This window comes from Pangasianodon hypophthalmus, chromosome 12, assembly GCF_027358585.1.
Source record: "Pangasianodon hypophthalmus isolate fPanHyp1 chromosome 12, fPanHyp1.pri, whole genome shotgun sequence".
NCBI lineage: Eukaryota > Metazoa > Chordata > Actinopteri > Siluriformes > Pangasiidae > Pangasianodon > Pangasianodon hypophthalmus.
In genome coordinates, this window is record NC_069721.1 from 322,146 (window position 1) to 345,000 (window position 22,855).

Below are 22,855 nucleotides of genomic sequence, written 5' to 3' on the forward strand. Positions count from 1 at the left end.
GTCTAAATAAAGCCGGATGCTCTGAACACCTGAGATCACTAACACTCTCCTGTTTGGAAACTGCATGATGCAACGGCAGGCAATATGAGCTGGCGGCCCATCAGCACCTGAGGCCCAGGTAAAGGAAACACCGAGCGAATAAACTCATTTCGAATGAAGACAAAACCACCAACAGGGGAGTGCAGAGTGGACCGGCGGTATGCTAATCACACGGGACCAGAAAACACCAGGCAGGGAAACGAGTGGAGCTGTGTTATGCCTCTGATACTGTTAATGCTGTCCTAATGAACAGGAAGTCCACACGGTATACGCTCTACTGTCCAATTACAGGCTTCTGCTCGACCTGAAACACTTCTGATCAATTCTCAATATGGAGCTATATTCATTTTCACACTCTGTCTATAAATAATCCACCTTTAAGTGAAGCCAGTAAATCTCAAACTGTTTCATTATCGATTGATGGATACCACTAACCACTTCTGAGTCCCACACACACACACACACACATACACACACACTGTGTATATCCTGAGGACTGCAGTGTAGTTAATAAATATCAGAGCAAAGCTTTATGCAGATTTCACCATCGTTTAATGACTTCAAATGTGACTTTTTAAAAAAAAACCTAAAACGAATGAAATTTTCCATTGAATGTAATCGAACACCAGTAGAACATCACTCCAAACTGTTCCAGAGTGAAAACACTATTTTAAAAAGTGCTTAACTGGTTAATAACATTATTTTTCTGTTCCAAGATAGTATAGCCTAAACTTAAACATCTTCCCAATAAGCCTAACTTCCTGTCCAGAAGTGGTCACTTCCTGTCCAGAAGGAAGCTCTGATGTTAGATAGCTGCTATAGTTGAGTTTGTGCAAATCTGTGTCGAAGGCATTTTGCCTACGATTCTGCTCTGAAAATATTCAAAATAAATCAGTGTTTCTGGTTAAAATGCAGTGTTTGGTTAAAGAACATCATTAACTGCTGCTGTATTTCACTCCAACTGTTTCCAACTAAAGAGGGGGCGTGGCACGCTGGAGCAGGAATAGAAAAATAAAAATAAAGGAAAACCACAAAGCGTAAACTCCTCTGTCCTGACGAGAACGTTAACCTCTGAGTGTTACAAAGCACTGACACTGGAGACTCCTTCCATTAAAAATGGGAGCTCTTGCTTCTTAGTCTTAACTTCATGCATAACCTTTTTGTAGACAGTATCAGAATTTCCCCATGTGCTAGAAGATAAAATCTTCACTGCTAAAAGCATGATTGGAAATGTGAGATTCATAAAATTACAGACAGTGGGGGGAATTTTGATTGTCTTGTCTGTAACGGTGACACGTTATGAAACTTCACCTGGGTCAGCGATGACTCCGAGCTGACGCGTTTGGAAAGCCCCGGAAACACAAAGGAATACAATGTCAAACCTTACACACTGCTGTTTACTAAACACACACACACACACACACACACACACACTTGAGGAGTATCTAGACAGCAACTTTCGGTTTGTGCTTCCCTCTCAGGAGAAAATTTCCCACAGAGTGTCATTCCATCCATCTTCTCCGCAGTCTCCTGATATCCGATTATCTTCTCGTCCTTCTCCTCTAGAGAGTGTAGCATTGATACACACACACTTACACACACACACATATAGAGCGTTGGGGAAAAGATGAAAAGAGACCCCCGCGCCCCGTCTGAGATGTCACTGAGATGAGGGTTTTTGGAGAAAAAAGAGAACGGCGTAGAGCAGAGAAGAAGCACACACTCTTCTGGAGGACGGCTGAATCAGTGACTGTAAATAGAGATAAATGGGCCTCCCCAGTGCTCAAATATTTGCCACAGAATTGCAGACACACCAACACGTCCGACAGGCTGATGGATCAGCAGCGAGCACGGAGCCGAGAGAGAGACGAGCTTTCTCCTTCACTGAACCTCTGCGTAATGCCAAAAAAACCTGCTCTGAATCTGTGCCGAGTGTCTGATCAGGAACAACCGGGAATCTTAAAATCATTCTTAATCTCTAAAAATCTTTATAAAACATTACAAAATTGCACTGCAGTAGATTTGCCTCAAATAAACATCACATGGAGTTAGGAAAAGAAAATACATGTGGCGGTCTTGGAAAAGCCATCAGATATCAAAAGCCAATACTCTGACACCTCAAACCATCAATATATTTCACCGAAATCACATAGAAATGTTTGATCATCTTTCTGTTTTATCATCTTTCTAACCTTGCCGTGACTTTCTGTGTCGATCACGGCTGTAAAACCGTCAGTCTGCTTAAGGTAGCTGCTTTAATAGCTAGTTTGCTAGCTAAGTGTGATTTTCTAACACAGTGAACGTCACGCCTTGATCGCGCTGTTCGTTATGTTCCGAAGTGAAACAGACATTTAATGTTCCAGTTTCAAACCTTTTAAATAGCAGCTGATCCCAGTATCAGTGTCAGTGCATCCTGAGTAAAGCTCTCCTGTATCTCCAGCTTTCCGTACAAACGTTTAAACACCGAGCAGCGGTGTGTGTCACCATGCTCACGTCAACACGTCTCCCGTAGCGTCCCATTACATACCGTCCTTACAGAGCTGATCAGTGGCATGGGGAACATTACAATCTGTGTATTTCCAGATTTGTTTATGACAAAGTGTTAGTTGTATAGCGAGTTAATCTCTGTAGCATCGTTAGCTTCGTAAACAAGTTGTCAAATAGTTTTGCACTAAAAATGTAGCTGTGTTTCTGTGCTTTTTAGGTCCATGTCTAATGACAAGCAATTTATTATTCAATATAGAAAACAGTTTATGGTCTGGAACCCTGAAAAGTCTGTGATGACGCCTGCACCATGAAAGATAATGTCTTGCATTCTGCTTAATAATTTAGGAATTATTTGCTGTAGGGATTTACTTTTAATTGCATCTTGTCGCGGCGGGAAAAAAAAAACACTCAGAGCTTCACAGTTTAGAGTTTTTAAAACCAGCACTCTGTAAAGGTTTTGTATTTCGATTTATTCACAGTTCAAGAAGTTAGTCATATACGAACGCTCACGTTTTTTCAAACAAGACCTTTTCACATAAGTGTCGTTATTCAGTCCCTAAACCAATATATATTTATGTATATAAGCCATATATAAGGCTTTCAAATAAAACACAGATGGCAATAGCATTACTGTTGACATTTCAGCCTGATGTTGAAAGTATTTTTTAAGTAATTTGTTATTCAATTGAATTATTCAGTATTCAAGTAAAGTCTCACCCAGTGGTCAGAGCAGGCAGGAGGAGGAAGACGAGAATGAAAAAATGTCTCTGTTATGATCCTGTCACCACAAATGACAAAAAAAAGGCTTTAAAATGAACTCTGCTTTCGAGATTTGAACTTCAAAGATACACCAAAGATGCCCTGAAAGTTTGTGTCTCGCTTTGAGCCCAAGCAGCAGAAGTTATTAATATTTCAATATGAGCTTATTAAAAGCCTGAAACCCGTTCAACAGCCGGGAGGATGAACACAGACGAGTGCGCTGCAGGGAAGTGTAATCGTCAATGATGGGGGTCTAAATAAAAGACAACCTTGTGAAAACATCCTGAGAAATCTTTTTGAAATGCTGATGAGAACTTCAAAAACCGTTGACTGAGCTGAGAGTTCGTCTGCGAGGCTCGTCGCGATCACCCTGCAGACGAAACCACGAGCGCTGAGTGACATGTTTTTATATTTATGATGTCACTCGTCCTGATCGTCTGATCCCTGGTTTAGTCTGCTTCTCATGTGTTTTGTATGTGATAGAGAGAGACATCGAGGCAGAGATAGAGATAGAGAGATCGAGAGACAGATGATGACATCCTGACTGAAAGAGTGCCCACGCATGCAAGACATGATATCCAGGTTTCTGTCTGTTCCCCGTCGTCTTCCTCTCAATCTACCTCGCGGTTCTTAACATTCTCACCAGGGGACGATGAAAAAGCTCGACGGACGCTCGCAGATGTGCCACAAATCATGCCATCCGTCTGGTACATGAGTCATTTGTGCATCCATGTCCACCTGCTCGCTCCCTTTTCAGATCATTCAGTGGGAGGCGGAAAAACAACGGCACTCCACGAAGGACTTAGCGCCGTGCTCGGGAAAGACGCACAGCTTCAGGCGTGACTGTGAAGCTCATCGTTTATCCAGTTCCACATGTTAAGAGAGTAAGGAATACTCCCTCTCTGCCTCTCATACTGAACACAGCAGGACCATAATTTGGAGACTCAAGAGAGTGGCCAAAAAAAGATTAGACACAATCTCTCCTGAAGTGGAAGACCCAGTGGGACACGAGGGTAATATACCACCTGTGTTTCTCTGGCAGTTTGTGAGGGACGTTCAGTATCAGATTAGTCTCTGAGACATGTCTTGTGAGAAGATGGAATTGTAACTGGCAGGGCTCTATGTTACAATATTGGAGAAATTTCCTTATCCTTAATGTAACACAGGAGGGCTGGGAAGTCAAGGTTTTTAATCAGCATACGCAATTTAGGTGTGTTGTTTGGAGGAAAACCCAAAGAACATGTGAAACTCCGTACAGACAGGAACCCGAGCTCAGAAACAAACAGGGAACCCAAGCTGTGAGACAGCAACACTACCCACTGTGCCACCATGACCTCTAACATCACCCTGCCTCCATCTTAGTCTTAACTTTCATTTAGTTCATATCAGCCTTTACTTGCTGAGTGTCGTATTGATCTTTCACAACTATTAGTCCATCTGCCGGGTGTGAATCAGAGCAAAATTGATTCTTTTTGATTTTTTTGCTATTTGGCACAAAAGAAAAACGAACCAAAAAGCAGAAAATGTTGTCTGACAGACGCGTGAGGGCTTGAAAACCTCCTTGGAAAACTCATTCATTTCATTCATTTGTCAGAAATACAGTGACGGAAAAAGTTAAACAAGCTTTTACTAAGTGTACAAAGAAATCACCCGAGCAATGAGAACACAGAGCAGGAGCTAAATGAACGATTAGATAAGAATATAAATAACTACTTTAAAACATTTTATGGGTCTCATCCAGCGTTTAGTTTAATTTCTCTTTTTGCTTGTTTTGTCAGAACAAATTTCCAGAACAGAAAGCGTTTGTGCAGCGCTACAAGCTCTGTGCTTTGGCTCTGTTAGCGCCTCAAGGCTTGGTCACTTCCTGCAGTCAGGTCGATTCAGAGTCGAATCATTTCCTCACCGTTAGAGTTCACTAGGGAGCGGATCTGACACAAAGACTGTTGTCAAAACTATAGACCAATATCAAACCTCCCCTTTATCTCCAAGATCCTAGAAAAGGTTGTAGCACAGCAGCGATGCTCATACTTACATAGGAATAACATTCATGAGATGTATCAGTCAGGATTTAAGCCTCATCATAGCACAGAGACAGCGCTGGTTAAAGTGGTAAATGACTTACTACTGGCCTCTGATCAGGGTTGTGTCTCCTTGCTTGTGCTGCTTGACCTTAGTGCAGCTTTTGATACCATTGATCATGCTAATCTCCTCGATAGACTGGAAAATGTAGTAGGCATTAAGGGAACGGCCCTTTCCTGGCTCAGGTCTTATTTGACTGATCGTTATCAGTTTGTAAATGTAAATGGTGACTTCTCTACGTACACTAAGGTAAAGTTTGGTGTTCCGCAAGGCTCTGTTTTAGGCCCACTGCTCTTTTCTTTATATATGCTACCTCTGGGCAAAATTATCCGTAAGCATGGTATTAGCTTCCACTGTTACGCTGATGACACACAGTTGTATGTTTCAGCAAAGCCAGATGACACACACCAGCTTAATAAAGTTGAGGAATGTGTAAAAGACATTAGAAACTGGATGCTTATTAACTTTCTCTTACTTAATTCTGACAAGACAGAAGTACTTGTACTAGGACCACATGCAGCTAGAAGTAAGCTTTCTGATTACAGAATAACTCTGGATGGCCTTTCTGTTTCATCATGTGCAGCAGTAAAAGACCTTGGTGTGATTATCGACTCTAGTCTTTCATTTGAAGCTCATGTAGATAATATCACCAGTATTGCTTTCTTTCATCTCAGAAATATTGCTAAGATAAGAAATATAATGTCACTACACGATGCACAAAAATTAGTTGATACTTTTGTTACCTCTAGGTTGGATTATTGTAATGCCTTACTGTCTGGATGTTCCAGTAGGAGCATAAACAAGCTCCAGTTAGTCCAGAATGCAGCAGCGAGAGTCCTTACTAGAACCAGAAGATATGACCACATCACCCCTATCTTATCCACACTGCATTGATTATAAAATACTACTATTGAACTATAAAGCACTAAATGGTCTCGCGCCACAGTACCTGAGCGAACTTTTGGTCTTTTATGATCCGCCACGCCTACTCAGATCAAAAGGTGCAGGCTATTTGTTGGTACCTTGAATAGCGCGTGCTACAGCAGGGGGTAGAGCTTTCTCTTACAAAGCCCCACAGTTATGGAACAGCCTTCCACTTAGTGTTCGGGGCTCAGACACAGTCTCAGTGTTTAAGTCTCGGCTGAAAACATATTTGTTTAGTCAAGCCTTTTGTGAATAGTTTTCTTAGGTACAGGGGCAGGTCTGGAGGGTTCACAGGCATAGAGTGTTGTGGTGAACTGGGATGTTTGGATGTCGCCCCCCCGACTCTCACACGTTCACTCAGGTTTGTTGATGGTGGAGAGGCTGCTGCTTTATGTCCCAGGACTCCCTCATGTCTGTGTTAGCTTCTGGCTCTCCCTTTTAGCTATGCTGTAATAGCTAGTCTTGCCGGAGTCCCTGCTTGCTCTCTGCATGCAAAGTACATTGTCCTTAACCATTAGAGGATAACTATCATACCTAACAATCTCTCTCTTTCTCTCTCTCTCTCTCTCTCTTTCGAGCTACACACACTACTCCTGAGATGCCAGTGATCCTGACCCCTTCTGCTCTCCGGACCTCCCTGATCCATCCTGATGCCCTACTTCTGGTTGGAGTTCTCATCGGTTGAAATCGCTCGCTGCTGCTGGGGCTCCACATGGACGGCCTGAAGATCAGTGGGATTGCTGGGGATGGCGCCACCTGGGGGCTGTGGAGATGGCTTGGGGATCTCATATGGGGAGCTGTACTGTGGTGGCTTTGGGGCTGCAGTTGCTGCGAGCAATTTTGTATTCAGGACTCCATCAGTGGACAGTGGATAGGTTTAACAAACCAGACTTCATGTGAAAACTGTAATCAATTTCCTGGTTACACAACTGCACTATTTGTCCATGTAGTACACAGTTATAGAAGGGAATGATTTATAATCGCACTATCCGTGTCACCCAGATGAGGATGGTTCCCTGTTGAGTCTGGTTCCTCTCAAGGTTTCTTCCTCATATCATCTCAGGGAGTTTTTCCTCACCATCGTCGCCTCTGGCTCGCTCATTAGGGATAAATTTATAAATTTAAAATTTATATCTGGAATGTCTTTATTTCTGTAAAGTAAAATGAATTGAATAATGTATGTTTGGTGTTTGGTATCTGTCATCTCTCAGACCAGCAACGTGAAAACAACTAAATAATATTTGACAGCATCCTCTTCTGGTAAATAAATCATTATGTTCAGAACACAAAGCACAAAGACTTGTATCAAATCCACTAGAGTTGCAGAAACACTCTAGTAGATCCGTGCTTTATGCCCTGAAATGCATCCAACTCCTTGTGGACAGGGGAAGTGGGCTTCAGAGGGACAGGGACGTCAGCAGGCAGTGAAATATGGTGGCACATTAATAGCAAACCCGCTGAGACATCTCCTTCCAAGTCTCAGACCTCATCAGGAGGACAGCCTGTCCTGTCATGGCTGGCAGCAGACACACCACAGTCAGCTTGTTTTTTTGTTTGTTTTTTTTTCTAAAGGCCAAAGCATAGCACGCCCACATGACCAACAGAACCAACACCTCCCACACAACTTCTCCTGAGACTGAAGGAAAAAAAAAACTTAGACCCTGAAAATATACAGACAGAGGAGATCAGGATCGCCTACACTGACTCCGGAGCTGGGGATCTGGGAGTTTGTCTTTTACATGCCTTTTATTTGTTAGATCATTAGTGTCATCATGTATGATTGACATCATTTTCAGAATCAGGAACACGGCGGTTACTGACGAAACCGAGCGCAAAGCCGCTATGTAATCCCTCCTGTTTACTGCACACGGTCAGCTCACGCTTAAACACATCGAGAGGAAATAAAGACGCTAATCAGTCTTAAATAGTATCTTTTACGTGTGATGTGAGGACAGAACTCCACCGCTCACAGCCCAAGCACGACGTGCCACATTAGAAACTGTTAGAAGAGGATACTAATCACTAACTCGCTTGCTTCCATTACTCTGTATTAATGCTCTTAACGCAGTAACTAACTCACCATACATTATTATTTACGCTACCACTTTTTAGATGGACAACCAAAACCCAGGACCGGACAGCACACTGGAGCTTTTAATAAATGAATTTATCTTTTGTCCATCTCAGGAATTTATTGTGTAACTGGTAGTGTGCTGTGTGATGAGGAACACCAACCTAAAGCAATTACCAGTCTCATTTACAAACGACTAGCAGAAGAAACTCCAGCAACCGGCAAAGTGTTTCATTTCTAAAAGGCTCTGTTCCAAAAATAGAACCAGCCAAAGCCGAGTCATTTCCATATGCATGAGAGCGGCACTTTTTCATTCTGTCAGAATAAGCTGGCGCAGAGCCACGGGCAGGACCATCTCCGGCTGATCTCAGAACAGCGGTGGGAAACCACTCAGACGCAACGTGTTAAGAGCTTTCTGAGGTGTAATGTGACGCGCGGTGCTGAGAGGTCCTGACCACAGCGCAGTGAGGAAAAGAAAGCAGGCAAACCCACAGAGAGATGTTGGCCTTAAAGGTCTACAGGGTCTCTCACAAATATTAATAAGACAGTGGTGGGGCAGCCTCGCCTTCAGTGTTTCATCTCACCTGGAGTCTGTAGATTTGTGCGTAAGAGCTGCTGTCCTGTCCTAAACACTGTCCTGTTGCTCATCCCAGGACTCTTATTTACATTCTGTTCATCCTGCAAACACACTCTTTACTCTTCTACACCTGTACGCTGTGATTTCACTATCCAACATCACCCAGAAGATGAAGCGTTCCCTTCTGAGGCAAGCTTTTCTCTGGGATCTAAATCTACATCCTGATTTCTGTAAAGCTGCTTTGTACAATTAAACCTGAACTGAATGCAGATGAGGCAGTGTGAGCGACATGAATAAACGTGAACTGGACTGGACTGAAAACACACACACTCAACTGAGCATCACCGCATCCTCTTTGCAATTTTTGCACACACCCGTATTCAATTTCTGCTGCTATAAATATTTATTTTATACTGTATATTTTATACTCTCCACCTGGCTGCTACTACTGCACCATGGTCCTGGAGGAACGTTGTTTCGTTTCACTTTTTGTGTGTGTTTGTGTAGCCATGTGGTTTATTCAGTGTGATGAACACGGACACACACAGGGCCGAGTCCACACACCTGATGGATGAAGACCTGCGCTCCGCGAGGACTCAGCAGCAGAATGGCTCGTCTCAGCGTGTCCCTGTAGCGGTTCAGCTCCTCTGTGCGCATGCTGCTGAACAGATTGGAGAAGACGCTGCTGATGTTCCTGTCCACCCTCTGCAGAGCCACGTCCAGACCCTGCCTCGCCGTCTGGTCCAAAAAACCCTGCAGTCCGCGGATATCTGTAAGAAGCCAAGCATACAACTGTTTGTAAGTGAAAATCTAATCTAAATTGTTTCCCAACAAGCCATGACTTCTAACCGCACCAGATACTCGCTAAGGTACAATTTTCTCCCAAAACTCCAGAAGAGGGTGAATTATAATCAGGAGTGATATATCTCTAGTTGAAAGCACACACAGTGAGAGGTTTAAGGGCTCTTCAATTACTGCTTCAGGGGCTCTGCTCCTGTCTATTAGCCATGACAGACATCTTGTAAGAAAAAGGTGTTGCTGTCTGCCGAATCCACTCCTTCTATACCTCCCCTTCTACTTAGTGTCACGTCTGTCACTAAAAAAAAAAAAACAGAGATATCAGATTTTGCCTCGCCAATGCAAGGAAGTATTTTAAAAACATAGTGAGAATGTAGTGAAAACTGGAGACCAACTGCCATGTGTGTGTGTGTGTGTGTGTGTGTGTGTGTGTGCTGGAATAAATTCTGATTGGTTAGCAGGTGTTGATTAATTCTCTAGAACAGCAGCTCTGACAGTAGTGCAGGTTTATGTTAAGGCGCTCGTTCTAATACGTTATGGTTTCTATAGTAACAGCTCATTCACGGGAACGTGTACAGAGGACGCTCCACTAATAATAAACGGATTATGCTTGTTGATATGCTTCTCTGTAAGAATACACTTATTTAGCATTCATGGAAGGAGTCTCCAGTGTCAGATTTCTGACAAGATTCTGACAAGCTGAAGCTTTAAGTCCTAATAACTTGAAGAGAGAGAATAAAGAGAGGGAACGACTGTTTATAGCTGCTATAACAGAAGTGACAACAGGAACTCACTCGTTTCACAGACGCTAAATGTAACCAAATGGATAAAAAGTGACGTCTTTCTTTAATGAATAAAAAGAAAAAAAAATGTAATTGAGAACTGCTGGGGTATAAAAGGAATAAAAGCCTTCAGGATGTGCTATTATAGGAAAATAATCAACTTCAGGGTGGTTATAGTAACTCCTCGTTTACAGCAACTCCTCTCTTCTGAACACTAAAACTGGAGACTCCTTCCATGTTAATTAAACATCTCTCTGCACAGGTTTACTGATCTGTTTATGTGGAGCTTCTGCTGTACAGGTTTTATTTCTTACATGTGACACTAATGCAAAAAGCTTTTTAAAGATAATTATTGCATCATTTGTATAGAACATAATTAATATGTGTGCATGAATTAGAGTTACGCATTTTATTCCCAAGGCTACAATTTGCATGGATTAAATCTCTAAAACACATTAAAATGGACGCAATTGAATCCTAAATGTGGATTATGTAAAATTATGCAAACATCTTTGTTAGTATGCTGATGACCTGCTGCTCCACACTGGAAGGGAAAAATCAGGCATACGAAACTTTTTTTTTTTTTTTTTGCACACAAGATGCTCAGTTGTGATGAGTGTTTAGTCGTGTTAATCTCAGCGCTCACAGCAGCAGGAGAAGCGTTCAGCATTCAGCTCATTGGTTTTAGCAACAGCTGGCCTGGGCCCAGTGAAACACAACTGCGGTACTTAGGGGAAGAGATCATAACAAGAGATAATCAAAGAGGAATGGAGGAGCAAATCCCATCAAACAGGATCAATCCAGCTGGAGACCGCAGTGAGGGGGAAGGAAGGGATTAGTTCGGGAAAAGTAAAGCGCTGATTCTTCACTTCACAGCTTCTGTTCCAGGCTTTCCATCTCCCTCCTCTTCTCTCCTTCTGCGCACACACACACACACACACACACACACACACACACACGCACACGCACTGAGTTAAGGGGAGATGAAAGGACTAAATATGGGGTTTTGCGCCTGTGTGTGTGCAGATGACAGATATTCAGACATGAAATGAAGCAGGTGAGTTACACATGGTGCATATCCACCCATCCATCCACCCACCCATCCATCCATCCATCCATCCATCCTCCTTGTTCCTGTCCTTCTCATTCCCAGCATCACTCACATGCCGTATACACCGCTCACACTCCCTAAAGCCTTCTGCTTTATTATTTATGTGCATGTATTATATATTATATTTACATACGAGTCGAACCTTAGCCTAAGGCTGTTTGCTCCATTCGCAGTACAGTCACTTTAAACCGTAAACCCTCAGTGGATGTGCAGTTTTAGGAAAATAATCAACAACAGGGTTATTTTCCAACAAGATGCCTCATTTATCAGTCTTTTAGTAAGCTTTGTGTATTTCTCCTGGATTTACAAAAGTTTGCTTTGTCCTTGTGTGTGTACGTCGATCACGTAAAGTGCAAGTTCCTGATTTTCCTCAGCTGTTCTCGTCACAGCTCATTTGCATTTAGTGACGCCCACAAAACTTCATAAAAGGTAAAGCACACAGGCAGCTGGGAATGAACGATCAGGGTGAAGGCTGAAAGACAGAAGTGGGGTTAGTTTGACTCACTACTATGCCAGTAAAACTATTTAATAATAATATAATAATAATAATAATAATAAGTGAGCGCTAAATCCTGCGTCAGCTGAGGCGTTTGTTTACGGCTTACGGCTCTGCGCAGACAGAGCGGCCCGTCCTCCGCTTATACACCACCGTTTCTGTATCATAACTGAATGATTAGTTTTATTTCTCTTAATTTATGGGTTTATGTGGGCTCGCTTTGTTTCTTTATTTTTTATATTCTTTAATTAAAGCCAATAAAATAAAGCGACTGTTTTTTACTAAATGTTCTGGATGGAGCTCTGAGTCCCTGAGCGAGTGAACTAGCATGAGGACGTGTTATTGATCGAGACTCTAAAGCTCTTCTGCGCTGGATAAGGGCGTCTGCTAAACGCTGGAAATGTAATAAAAATAAACAGCTTAACCTCTGCAGAATATTCCAGATATAAAAGTGCAGTAATCCATGTAGGTTACTTTTACATTTACATTTATGGCGTTTGGCAGAAGCGCTTATCCAGAGCGACTTACAGAAGTGCTTTGAAGTCTCTATCAATAAATACATCCTGATACTGGCTCACCAGGTCATGGGCTGAGAATTCCGTCAATCTAAAAACTCTGTTGGGGAGATGATATAGTAAGAAAAGCAAGCAGACAACACATTTTTATTTATTTATTTATTTAAGTGCTAATTTATGTACTCAGGAAAAGGTAAGTCTTAAGACTGCCAGTGTTTCAGCTGTTCGGACATCTAGGGGAAGTTCATTCCACCACCTCGGCTCCAGAACAGAGAAGAGCCTTGATGCAGGTCCTCATTGTACCCTCAGAGATGGTGAGAGCAGAGAGTTTTCCAGGGAGATTGCAAGATCCTGAGATGGGGATGAATCACCTGGGATGAAGAGCAGTTCAGTTTAGCTGGGATTAAGTTTCAGCTGATGAGCTGTCATCCATGATGAGATAACTGAGCAGAAACATGAGAGTCTGAGGGAAGGAAGGAGAGGACGAGTTGAGTGTCATCTGCACAGCAGTGGTATGAAAACCCATGTGAGGATATGACCTCACCGAGAGATTGAGTATAGAGGGAGAACAGGAGAGGACCGAGTACTGAGCCTTGTGGAACACCAGTGGAGAGTCTGCGAGGAGCAGATGTGGATCCCCTCCATGTCACCTGATATGACCGACCTTCCAGGTAGGAAGAATTCCATGAATTCCTAGGCTCATGAGGGTGGACAGGAGAGTCTTGTGGTTCACCGTGTCGAACGCTGCTGAAAGGTCCAGGAGCATGAGAACTGAAGACAGTTTAGCTGATCTAGCAGCATGTAGCTTCTCAGTGACGGCCAGAAGGGCAGATTCTGTGGAATGTGCCACATTGAAGCTGGACTGATTATATGATCTGAAGTCTATCAGGTCGAGGTTTATATTAGTTAGTCTCCTTATGTGTAAATTTACACACTCTCAGGAGCACAAGTAGGATATTTTTCACAATTTATGGGATTTGCATGAAAAGCAAATTTCTTGTGTAAAAACTCGTACTAACAATTTACAAATAAATGCATACGTATCCAGCTGTTGTTTTATTCCTCTTATACCAGGGCAATTTACCAACAATTACAACTGTTTATTCACTATTCATACTTTTTATCACTTGTTACAGCTTGTACATTTAATGCTGTGGAACGTCAGTGAAACAAGTGAGTTCCTGTTGTCACTTACGTTATAGCAGCTATAAACACTCGTTCCCTCACCAGCGTCTCTTTATTCTCTCTATTCAAGTTAAAAAGACAAAAAGAATGCAGAAACTGCAATGCGTAAACTCCTCTGTCCTGAAAATGTCAGAAAACTTAAAGTTACAGCTTCACCTCTGACTGTTACAAAGCGCTGACGCTGGAGACTCCTTCCATCTTCAATAAAACTTCATTTTCCTTACAGAATAAACACACATTGTTAAATCTGTTTGTTATCAGTGGAGCGTTCTCTGTACACGTCCCCGTGAATGAGCTGTTACTATAGAAACGATAACGTATAAGCCTAGTTAACGTTTTGTAGTAGTATTATTTGATCGAAATGCAAGACAGAATTTCAATTTAGTATTTTTTTAAATAGTCCATCTAATTGATGAATAAAAATCTTTCTAATTATTACTCTCAGCCCTCGATCCAAAAAAACTGTTTGAAGGCCACAGACTTAAATGACTGAAAGTTGTGTGTGTGAGTGTGAGTGTGTGTGTGAGCTAATTTCTGGAGTGTGAAAGCAGTTCACTGTGATTTTGATTTGATTTTAATCCTTCTTCTAACGATCATTAATGAGCTTCACTAGAACAAACACAATGTCCAGCTAGATTCCTCGAATGAGAAATTACACATGATGTTATCGAGGGCATGTTACACTCCACAATGAAAGGCGGCTGTAGTGGTGTTTGCATTTCCAGGCTGATGAATTCATGACTCTGTATCCTCCTCCGAACCGTATGATAGGTTCCTCAATAAAAGCGCTTTTCTTCGGCTCCACTTCAGCCCTTACTTAGTTTGGTTTTCGCTTTTATAACCTCACTAGAGACTCGAATTCTGTCTCTGGCATCTCCAGCGAAATACACTTCAGTATATTCAAAATTCAAAACTTTTCCCTCTACATTACTGCCACTCTTCCGCTCGGCTTTTTGCTGCATTGTAAAATAAGCCAGAGTGTGAGAGGATGCCAGATACACTGCGCCGACCCTGCTCGCTGCCTCTCCTCCATTCAGATCTTCAACTTTATAGAAGAGTTCACATGAAAAGCGCACTGACGAGGAGGACGCTTCCTGTCGTTCCTTGCCAGGGGCAGAATGCTGTGGATCTCCTGGCAGCCACGCAGCATGCTAAACTCTGTGCTGGTGAAAGAAAAGGGCTGCGGGCCAAAGGAGGAAAAAAGGAGTGGAGGGGACGGGGTGAAAGAGGAGGAGGAGTTGTGTCGCTCCTTTGGGGATGCTGTGGCCTTGAATGCTGGAGGCTTTTTCTCCCGTCATCTCCATATTTTATAAATGAGTGTACACACTAGGGATGTAACCGAACATGAATACATTACTGAGGATGAGCAAATTACGTGTTCTAAACAGACACAAATACAGATATGAATAGTTGGTTTTTTTACAGATCCAGATCCAGATCCAGTGGCGTTGTGTTTGCAATGTTTGATGAATCCAGGTAGAAACAGACGAGGATAGACGACAGAGCAGTGTTCAGTGACAGGCCGAGTGTAGCTAACCTGAACACGCACGAGTTTTTATTCAACAGCGGCACAAATAGTGAAAAAACAAAAAGAAAAGTACAACACATTAAAAGCAACCTGCTTTACTGCAGCGGCTTATTGAGAATTCCACACAGCCGAAATGTCTCTCTGACAGCTAATTCCATCGCTCCGCTGACAAAAGATGGCATTTTAATTATAATTGCAAGAGCTCGGCGCAAGTGCCTTGTGTGTATCGATACGTGTTGTGAGGTATATTTATTGGATGGAGAAAGTGAGTGCAGAATTATTATTCTCTTCATGAGCTGTCGGGCTGTTGGCTGCTTTAAAATAAGACATATGGTTAAAAAAAAAACATCTACAGAGCTAGTACCTGAGAAACACCACCTTTTGGAAAAAAGTTCTTCTTTAGCCGTAAAAGCAAAGTGCTTCTGAAGCTCACGGAGTGAACGATTTAATCAGAGCTTTGTTGTCACCTGTCTTTGGTCGCAGTGGTGCAAAATCGGCCACATGACCGTTCTACGACTTCTGATTTCAACTCAGCACCTAAGAGTTTTCAGCAAAACCAGGCCAAAAATCGCTGTAACCCTTCTCAGGATTGGGACCAAACCCCCATCCCATCCCAGAACCCCCTTATTCACACAGATGACATCACAGCGCGAGTACACGAGTGCCTCGGGGCTTACACTTGTCCTTCCTCAGGGCAGATGGTCCTGACAGATTGTCCATCGCAGGACTGTGTGTTTCCATTTCATGACAGGATCAAGAGCGCTAAATTCATTGCTGCTTTCTCAACCTGATTCATAGAAACCGATGGAAATTTGAACGAACCATGAAGCACAGCGTCGTTCCTTCATCCCTGACCTTAACCTGAACCTTTTCACATTCTTACTAAATCTTTACAAAATGTTGAAACAGTGAGACCATTTCACACCAGCATTCAGTTTTCAGCACGTCTCAGAGGACCGAGAGTTAGTGGCTGTCTTTCATTATACAGTGCTGTGCAAAAGTCTTGGCACCCTATCGTTTTTGTTTTTTTTAGTACAATCTTTGTTATAGATGTTTATTTTCTGACTTCTACATTATTGATTCAGTCCAAAAACATTTTAGATTCCAAACATTAGTTTTCCAGCACAAAATGAAACGTTACAGAAAAATGTTTGTATGTCAGTAAAGAAAGCAGCAGATTCCATAAGAGACACTTTTCAGATAAAAACATAATGAAGGCTGCTGGGTTTCGCTGCAGAAATAAGAAGCGAGTCGACAGTCAAAGTCTCCAGAAGAACTGTGGCTGCTTCTGCAAGATGCTCAGTAACACTTCCAGCTCATTTCCTTATAAAACTGCACACACTGCACCTCAGATACTGCTTTATTTATTTAAAGTGAAGGATCGTCACATTAAATACTGACTTTATTTCATTTATTACTGTTTACTGCTCTTTATAGGATTTTTTTAATGTAGAAACATTTAATTTCATTATTTCTGAAGGCGTCTTTGCTCTACAGCATTTCTTTACATGTGCTTGAGACTTTGCACAGCACTGTATATGAAAGGAATAAAACACTGTGTGTCATGCTGTTACAGGAAAATAATCAACAAGTGGGTGGTGTGATGAAGCAGAGTTACTGTTACCACCTGAAGCTGATTATTTTCCCAAAACAGCACATTCCTCTGATAATATACCTACAGCCATATACCTATAATTACACTTTTTATTTATTAAATAATGACACATCATACTTTTTATCCATTTATAGTTCTTTTTAAAGTTCATGAAAAAAAATGTAGTTCCTGTTCTCACTGCATTTGCAGCTGCGCTACTGTCAGAGCTGCTGTTATAGAAAATTAATCCACACCTTCTGACCAATGGGAAAAAAATATGAAAACTCCTTTTTGCAGTTTTATATTTCAAAAAAAAGGAAAAAAAAAGAGGAAAAGTCGTAGCGCTGGCACATGGAGGTGGGCAGATGTAATCGCAGAGCGAGTTTGTTTAGGCTGTTTAAATAGCCGTGCTCAGAGCCAGGAGCAGATGTCACATGACAGACAAACACAGTAAACAAAGACATTTCCATTCTCACAGCACACACACACACACACACACACACACACACAGACAAGGTCAGAAACACCAGAAACAGAAGGAGAGACGTGGAACTACAACAACCAGCGATGGACGAGATGTGAAGATGCTAATACACCTTTTACACTGAAGAGAACCAGCAACGCTTGTTTTTAAAAAGAGAGGCGATCACTTTCATCACCTGAGGAGGCGAAGCATTACATCATCAGACGTTGGAGTTTCATAACACACTGTATAAAAATAATAAGAGTTTCACTTTTCATAATGATTAATTGCATTAATTGGTTTCCTCGTCTTGGAACTGACTCACTATTGTTCAGTGAGACATTCATGGTTGGGATTGTAGCGTGACATGGAAGACCGGTGACGATCTAAACTCACTCTTTTATTGAATCTTATCCTCGTTTCTTTGCAAACGCCCTGAGCAGTGAGAGTTGTTATGTGTGAGAGCAACAGATTAGGATTATAAAACAACAGATTCCTGGAAAAACATGTGAGAAGACTTTACAGCGTGAGCATCATTCTGCTGTGGACTGGATGATGAACTTTAGCATTGTTGACACGGGAGCCATTATAGAGTCCCTGCTAAACTTTCTATGGCTTTTCCTTCTGCTGAAATGTGAGCGAGCCTCCGGGGAAAGCCTGTGACCTTTTGGAAGCAATTTGACCAGTGAGGCGGCGGGATACAGACGTCACCGCCGCCGTGTCGAACTGAACGTGTCAGAACCATGAATCTGAGCCCAAGACATCCATAACCACTCAGACAGAAAAAAGCCGGGTTTATCTCCCCGTTCTGCCGGATTACACCGAGCTCGTGAAGTCACGGCGTCTCAGCTGCGTGTCCTGATGTGTGTCATGCTGCCAGGCTAACCTGCATACACTCCGACACACATCTGCACACACAACGCGCCGCACTGCCACATCAACGCTCTGGATTTCAGGTGCACATTTCACAAAACCCGAGATCCTTTCTTCCTTTCTGAATGGAGAAATTCATAAATTCATAAGCATTCTCCCAAAAACAGAGTAAATTCATGAGAATGAAGTCATAAGGAAAGCTATGACCTTTAACCTCACACATCACTCCGGCCTTAAAATTGAACTTTATGGGTTTTTTTTAAGTCACGTGAATTATAGTAATTTCACAATCAGGAGCCCATTAACAGATTCATTACTGTTAGTGTTCTTATAATTGACTCATTTTTCATCTTTATTATTCATCCATCCATTTTCTGTAACGCTTATCCTACACAGGGTCACGGGGAGTCCGGAGGCTGGCCCAGGGGACTCGGGGCACGGGGCGGGGGACCAGTCCATCACAGGGCGCAATCACACACACACACACACACACACACACACACTACAGACAATCTGGAAATGCCAATCAGTCTATAGTGGAGGAAACCCCCAAAGCACAAGAAGAACATGCAAACGCCACACACACACACACACACACACACACGCGGCAGAGGTGAGTTTTGAATCCCCAACCCCAGAGGTCTGAGGCAACAGTGCTAACCACTAAGCCACCATGTTGTTGTTGTTGTTGTTGTTGTTGTTGTTGTTGTTGTTTCTTATTCTATGCAGCTAAACAGAGCCTTATGATTTTTATGTTTTTCCAATTCTGTATTTGGCAGTAAATCCACCCTGAATGAAAGTGAGTTTGACAGACAGTCGCTGCTGTTTGTTTAAGCCTTCAGCTTTGTACCTTTGCTTGCCCTCTAGAACTTCAGCGATATCAGCAAGAAAAAGCTGAAGGAGAAAAAAATGTGACATGAACTCTGCACTCATATCTGTTTGTGCTCCGTCTGTTCTCGGTCTCTCAGACTGTGACAATGGGCTCTAACAGCGAACAATGGCACACTGTGGCAGCACATTTCCCCACACACACTCACACACACACTCACACACACACACACACACACACACACTGTGTTCCTGTTCCTTCACTGCTCTGCCATGACCTGCTCTGAATCTCCCCAATCTCAGAATCTCCCCCATCTCCGAATACACACACACTCAACAAATCCACCCGAACCTTTAGTTTGTTATTTTACAATTTTATGTTGAATTTTCTTTTTACTAAAATCGTTGAGGTGTTCATTGTGATCGGTTATATTACTGGCTCACATTAAATGATTCACTTAAATAACATTAGTTAACATTAACAAATGATAAACTTAGCATTAATAAACTGTAAGTAACGTTCATTGACGTTTGGTTAAATGTTAATGAAATACACCTGCATTAAACTGTTTATTCAATCCATGATTAAGTCCAAATAAATTATCATTAATTACTGACCGTAAACTTAAAAATTTACTGGTGTCGATATTAGAATTTGCTTTTTAGCCTCAGTTAATATTACTTAATATTGCCATGCAACAACTGCAAACTTTTAAACACACACTCACACACACACACACACATCTACACCAACCTTTATACACACGAAGATTACACACGTTGTGCTTTTATCATGGCATTTCTGCTAAGAGAAGCTCTGGGTCTAGACAACGTCTGTTGCTAAGTGGTGAAGGAAGAGAAATGACTGTTAATAATGTGAATGGAAAACATCAAAGTTAAACTTATCCTTAATTTCTAAATAACCACTGGCTTATTTGTTTATTTGTTCATACAGGACTTAGACAAGAACACAATGTGCAGACTGGTCATGACCGTAAATCTTCTACTGAGGAGAGATAATAAGGAGAACGCCATGTGCAGGATAAGAAGCGGTTCTCTCCAGACTTCACACAAACAACCCAAGACCAGGAAGAACCTCACGGAGTAAATCCATGGAGACTGCGAGGAGAAAGGAGGCTCAGTGTAAGGAACGTCGTGAACACAGAGGCCCTAGCTGACAATGAGACCCTGTTAGCGTAGCCGGACCGTTCTCATCAGGCTCCTGTTAATTAGCACAGAACTCTGAGCACGTGCATCTTACGCTGTATTACAGAGCCCCCTAGTGGAAGGAAGAGCGGAGGGGACGCAGTCAGGGGCAATGAAGCCACACCCCGAGCAGGGGTTCATCACAGGATGCTCTTTCGATACGAATTAATCGATGTATGTTCACCAAGTAACCATATGTAGCGAAGCAGGCCGAATAGACCAATCATATTAGGCCACAAGGTACGAGGTATTCAGTTTCCTACTCTGAACTTACTTCATCGCATCATCACTAGCCATTTAAGGCCATATTCATAATTGAGTTAAGCGCACAGTAAGGCTTTAATAGTGAAACTACACACATCGGCGCTATTAAATCAGGTCAGCTTATCCTTCAAACTGTGCGCATCTTTTCTCTACAGTGAGAGTCAATCGATCAACAAAAAAAACTTTTGCATTATTCTTCTAAACTATTCTGTCCATACATTACGATTTCATCACCTCGATTTAGAGTCTCGTGGCTTCATTAAGTTGCGCTCGAGTAACTGTCAGAGCTCCATATAAAATAATAAACTGTATAATAACAGGCTGCGCTGGATCAAGTGCTATTCTATGAGCTGCTGAATAATGAGTGTGGAAGCCATTTTGTTAAATTAAAGCAGTGATTAATGTGAGAATTACAGCTAGAACTATTCATGCAGTGATGTACTGCTGATATATCAGACTCCTGTTAGATTTATTTCAACATTCGCCATCTTCTCACTCATATATCATCATATTATCTTTTACTTTCTGTAATCTGCTTCTTCATTTTGCATTTTTTTTATCTCAGTTTTTTTTTCAGGTTGAAAGGTGTGTGTTTGTGTTTAAAGGTGGTCTAGATGCTACTGAAAAACATTTTACCTGAAGAAAAATCTGGCACAAAAGACAACTATTTCACAATTATTTTCCTTATTCAGAATGCTGGAAGAATTTACTCGCAGCTCTTGATGTTTATGGCGTGTGTGGTATTGCACACTCAGCTCAAGCCGCTAAGGAGAACAGCTGGCTGACAGTTCACACTTTATCAGTGTCGAAACTTTTGAGAAAAGAGACGGAGCCGGCGCCTGAATGCCAACTGGCTCCCTATTGAATATGTCGAGCGCTGCATATGGTGTAGGCGCCAATTAGTCCATACCCTTTATAAAGCACACTGAGGGCCAAAAGATTAGAAGCAACACTATTTTTTTTCTTTTCTCATGAGACAGTAATGAGTTTATTACTTTACAAGTGTCTGCATCAACAGTGTACAACTGACTCTTCATTTGCATTCAGGATTCACCCGGACGCTTGCGGGGAAGGGCGTGAAGTAGGAGGTGAACGCGCTTCACGTGGAGAAATGGTGACATTTCCTACTATATCTAGTCCTTTTGCATGTTTCTCAACCACTAGTAAAGTTCTAGCATTTTAAAATCCCCTGAAAGTGAAAAAGGAGAAAATTTAAAGCGTTTAAGGATTTCATTTCAAGACTCACTTCTCTTCTTCTTCTTCTTCTTCTTCAACTCTTTTTATTCGCTCATTTAAACATTGTAAAACTCGGTGCTCTGTACAGAGTGTGTAAGCGCTCTTCTCTGTTTTGATGATGATGATGATGATGATGATGATGATGATGATGATGAGGCCGCTGTCTGATTGCAGACTGATTCGATTAGGATTATGTTCGTCTGTAAAATAGTTTGTCTCTCTACACAATGTGATCTTTACAGGAAAATAACAAGGCAAGGTTAGAAAGTAGCTTAAATAAAAACATTTCCATGCTGATTGGGTGAATCATATTTCCCGAATGCAGCAAAATCCAGCGCATTTCCATATTTTCAGACTTTCTCACTTATATGTTCCATGCGAGGTAAGTAGAGGCTGCAGTCATAAAAGAAAAACAACAATTTTCAGTTTTGAGTGATCTGGATAAATGGTGCACAACATCGACTAAAAGCTTGTCCGCAGCAGACATGTTCCTCTGCGTGTACACACAGCTTTGTGGAGAGATTCATGCCACAGTGTCATGCTATTACTCCATGTCTGATTATGCTCCTTCAGATGATTGCAGTGTCGATGCATCATGTTTGCCTGAGACGCGGGATGTGTGAGCGTGGTGATGGCACCCTGGGAAGCCATTAGAGATTTCTCCAAGCATCATTAAGAGATTTTTTATGCAGGAGCAGATCTGAGGGGGATGCATGTGGTGAATTCTCTCTAAAGACCTCTGCTAGTTACCTTTTCTCTTATTCAATACAACAAAATGAGGATATAAACAGCCTTTTATTTTACTCTTTTACTCTACTGTGTGTTTCTGCTGTGTTTTACTGGATAAATTTAATCCCTAACCCTGCGCTCACTCACCCACAGCATCAAGACACAACAAAGCAGCTGGAAATCGTTCATTTTCAGTGCAGGAGGCGAAGCGACCATTAACAATGAGAAGTGGAGAAGAATTTAACTTTACGCACACGAGGAGCAACCGGATGGCGGCTGTCAATCAGCAGACCTTCCAACTTTGACGCATT

At 42.0% G+C, this 22,855-nt stretch overlaps 1 protein-coding gene across 2 annotated transcripts in view; it reads right to left on the reverse strand.

Annotated features, from left to right (window-relative positions):
- The window catches only part of grid1b (glutamate receptor, ionotropic, delta 1b), a 284,479-nt gene that overhangs the window by 88,191 nt on the left and 173,433 nt on the right, over nucleotides 1-22,855 (reverse strand). For both annotated transcript variants that reach the window (XM_034309228.2, XM_034309227.2), the window contains exon 4: nucleotides 9,501-9,706. In XM_034309228.2, coding sequence (XP_034165119.2) covers nucleotides 9,501-9,706 — 206 coding nt within the window. The remainder of the gene's footprint in view (nucleotides 1-9,500; nucleotides 9,707-22,855) is intronic.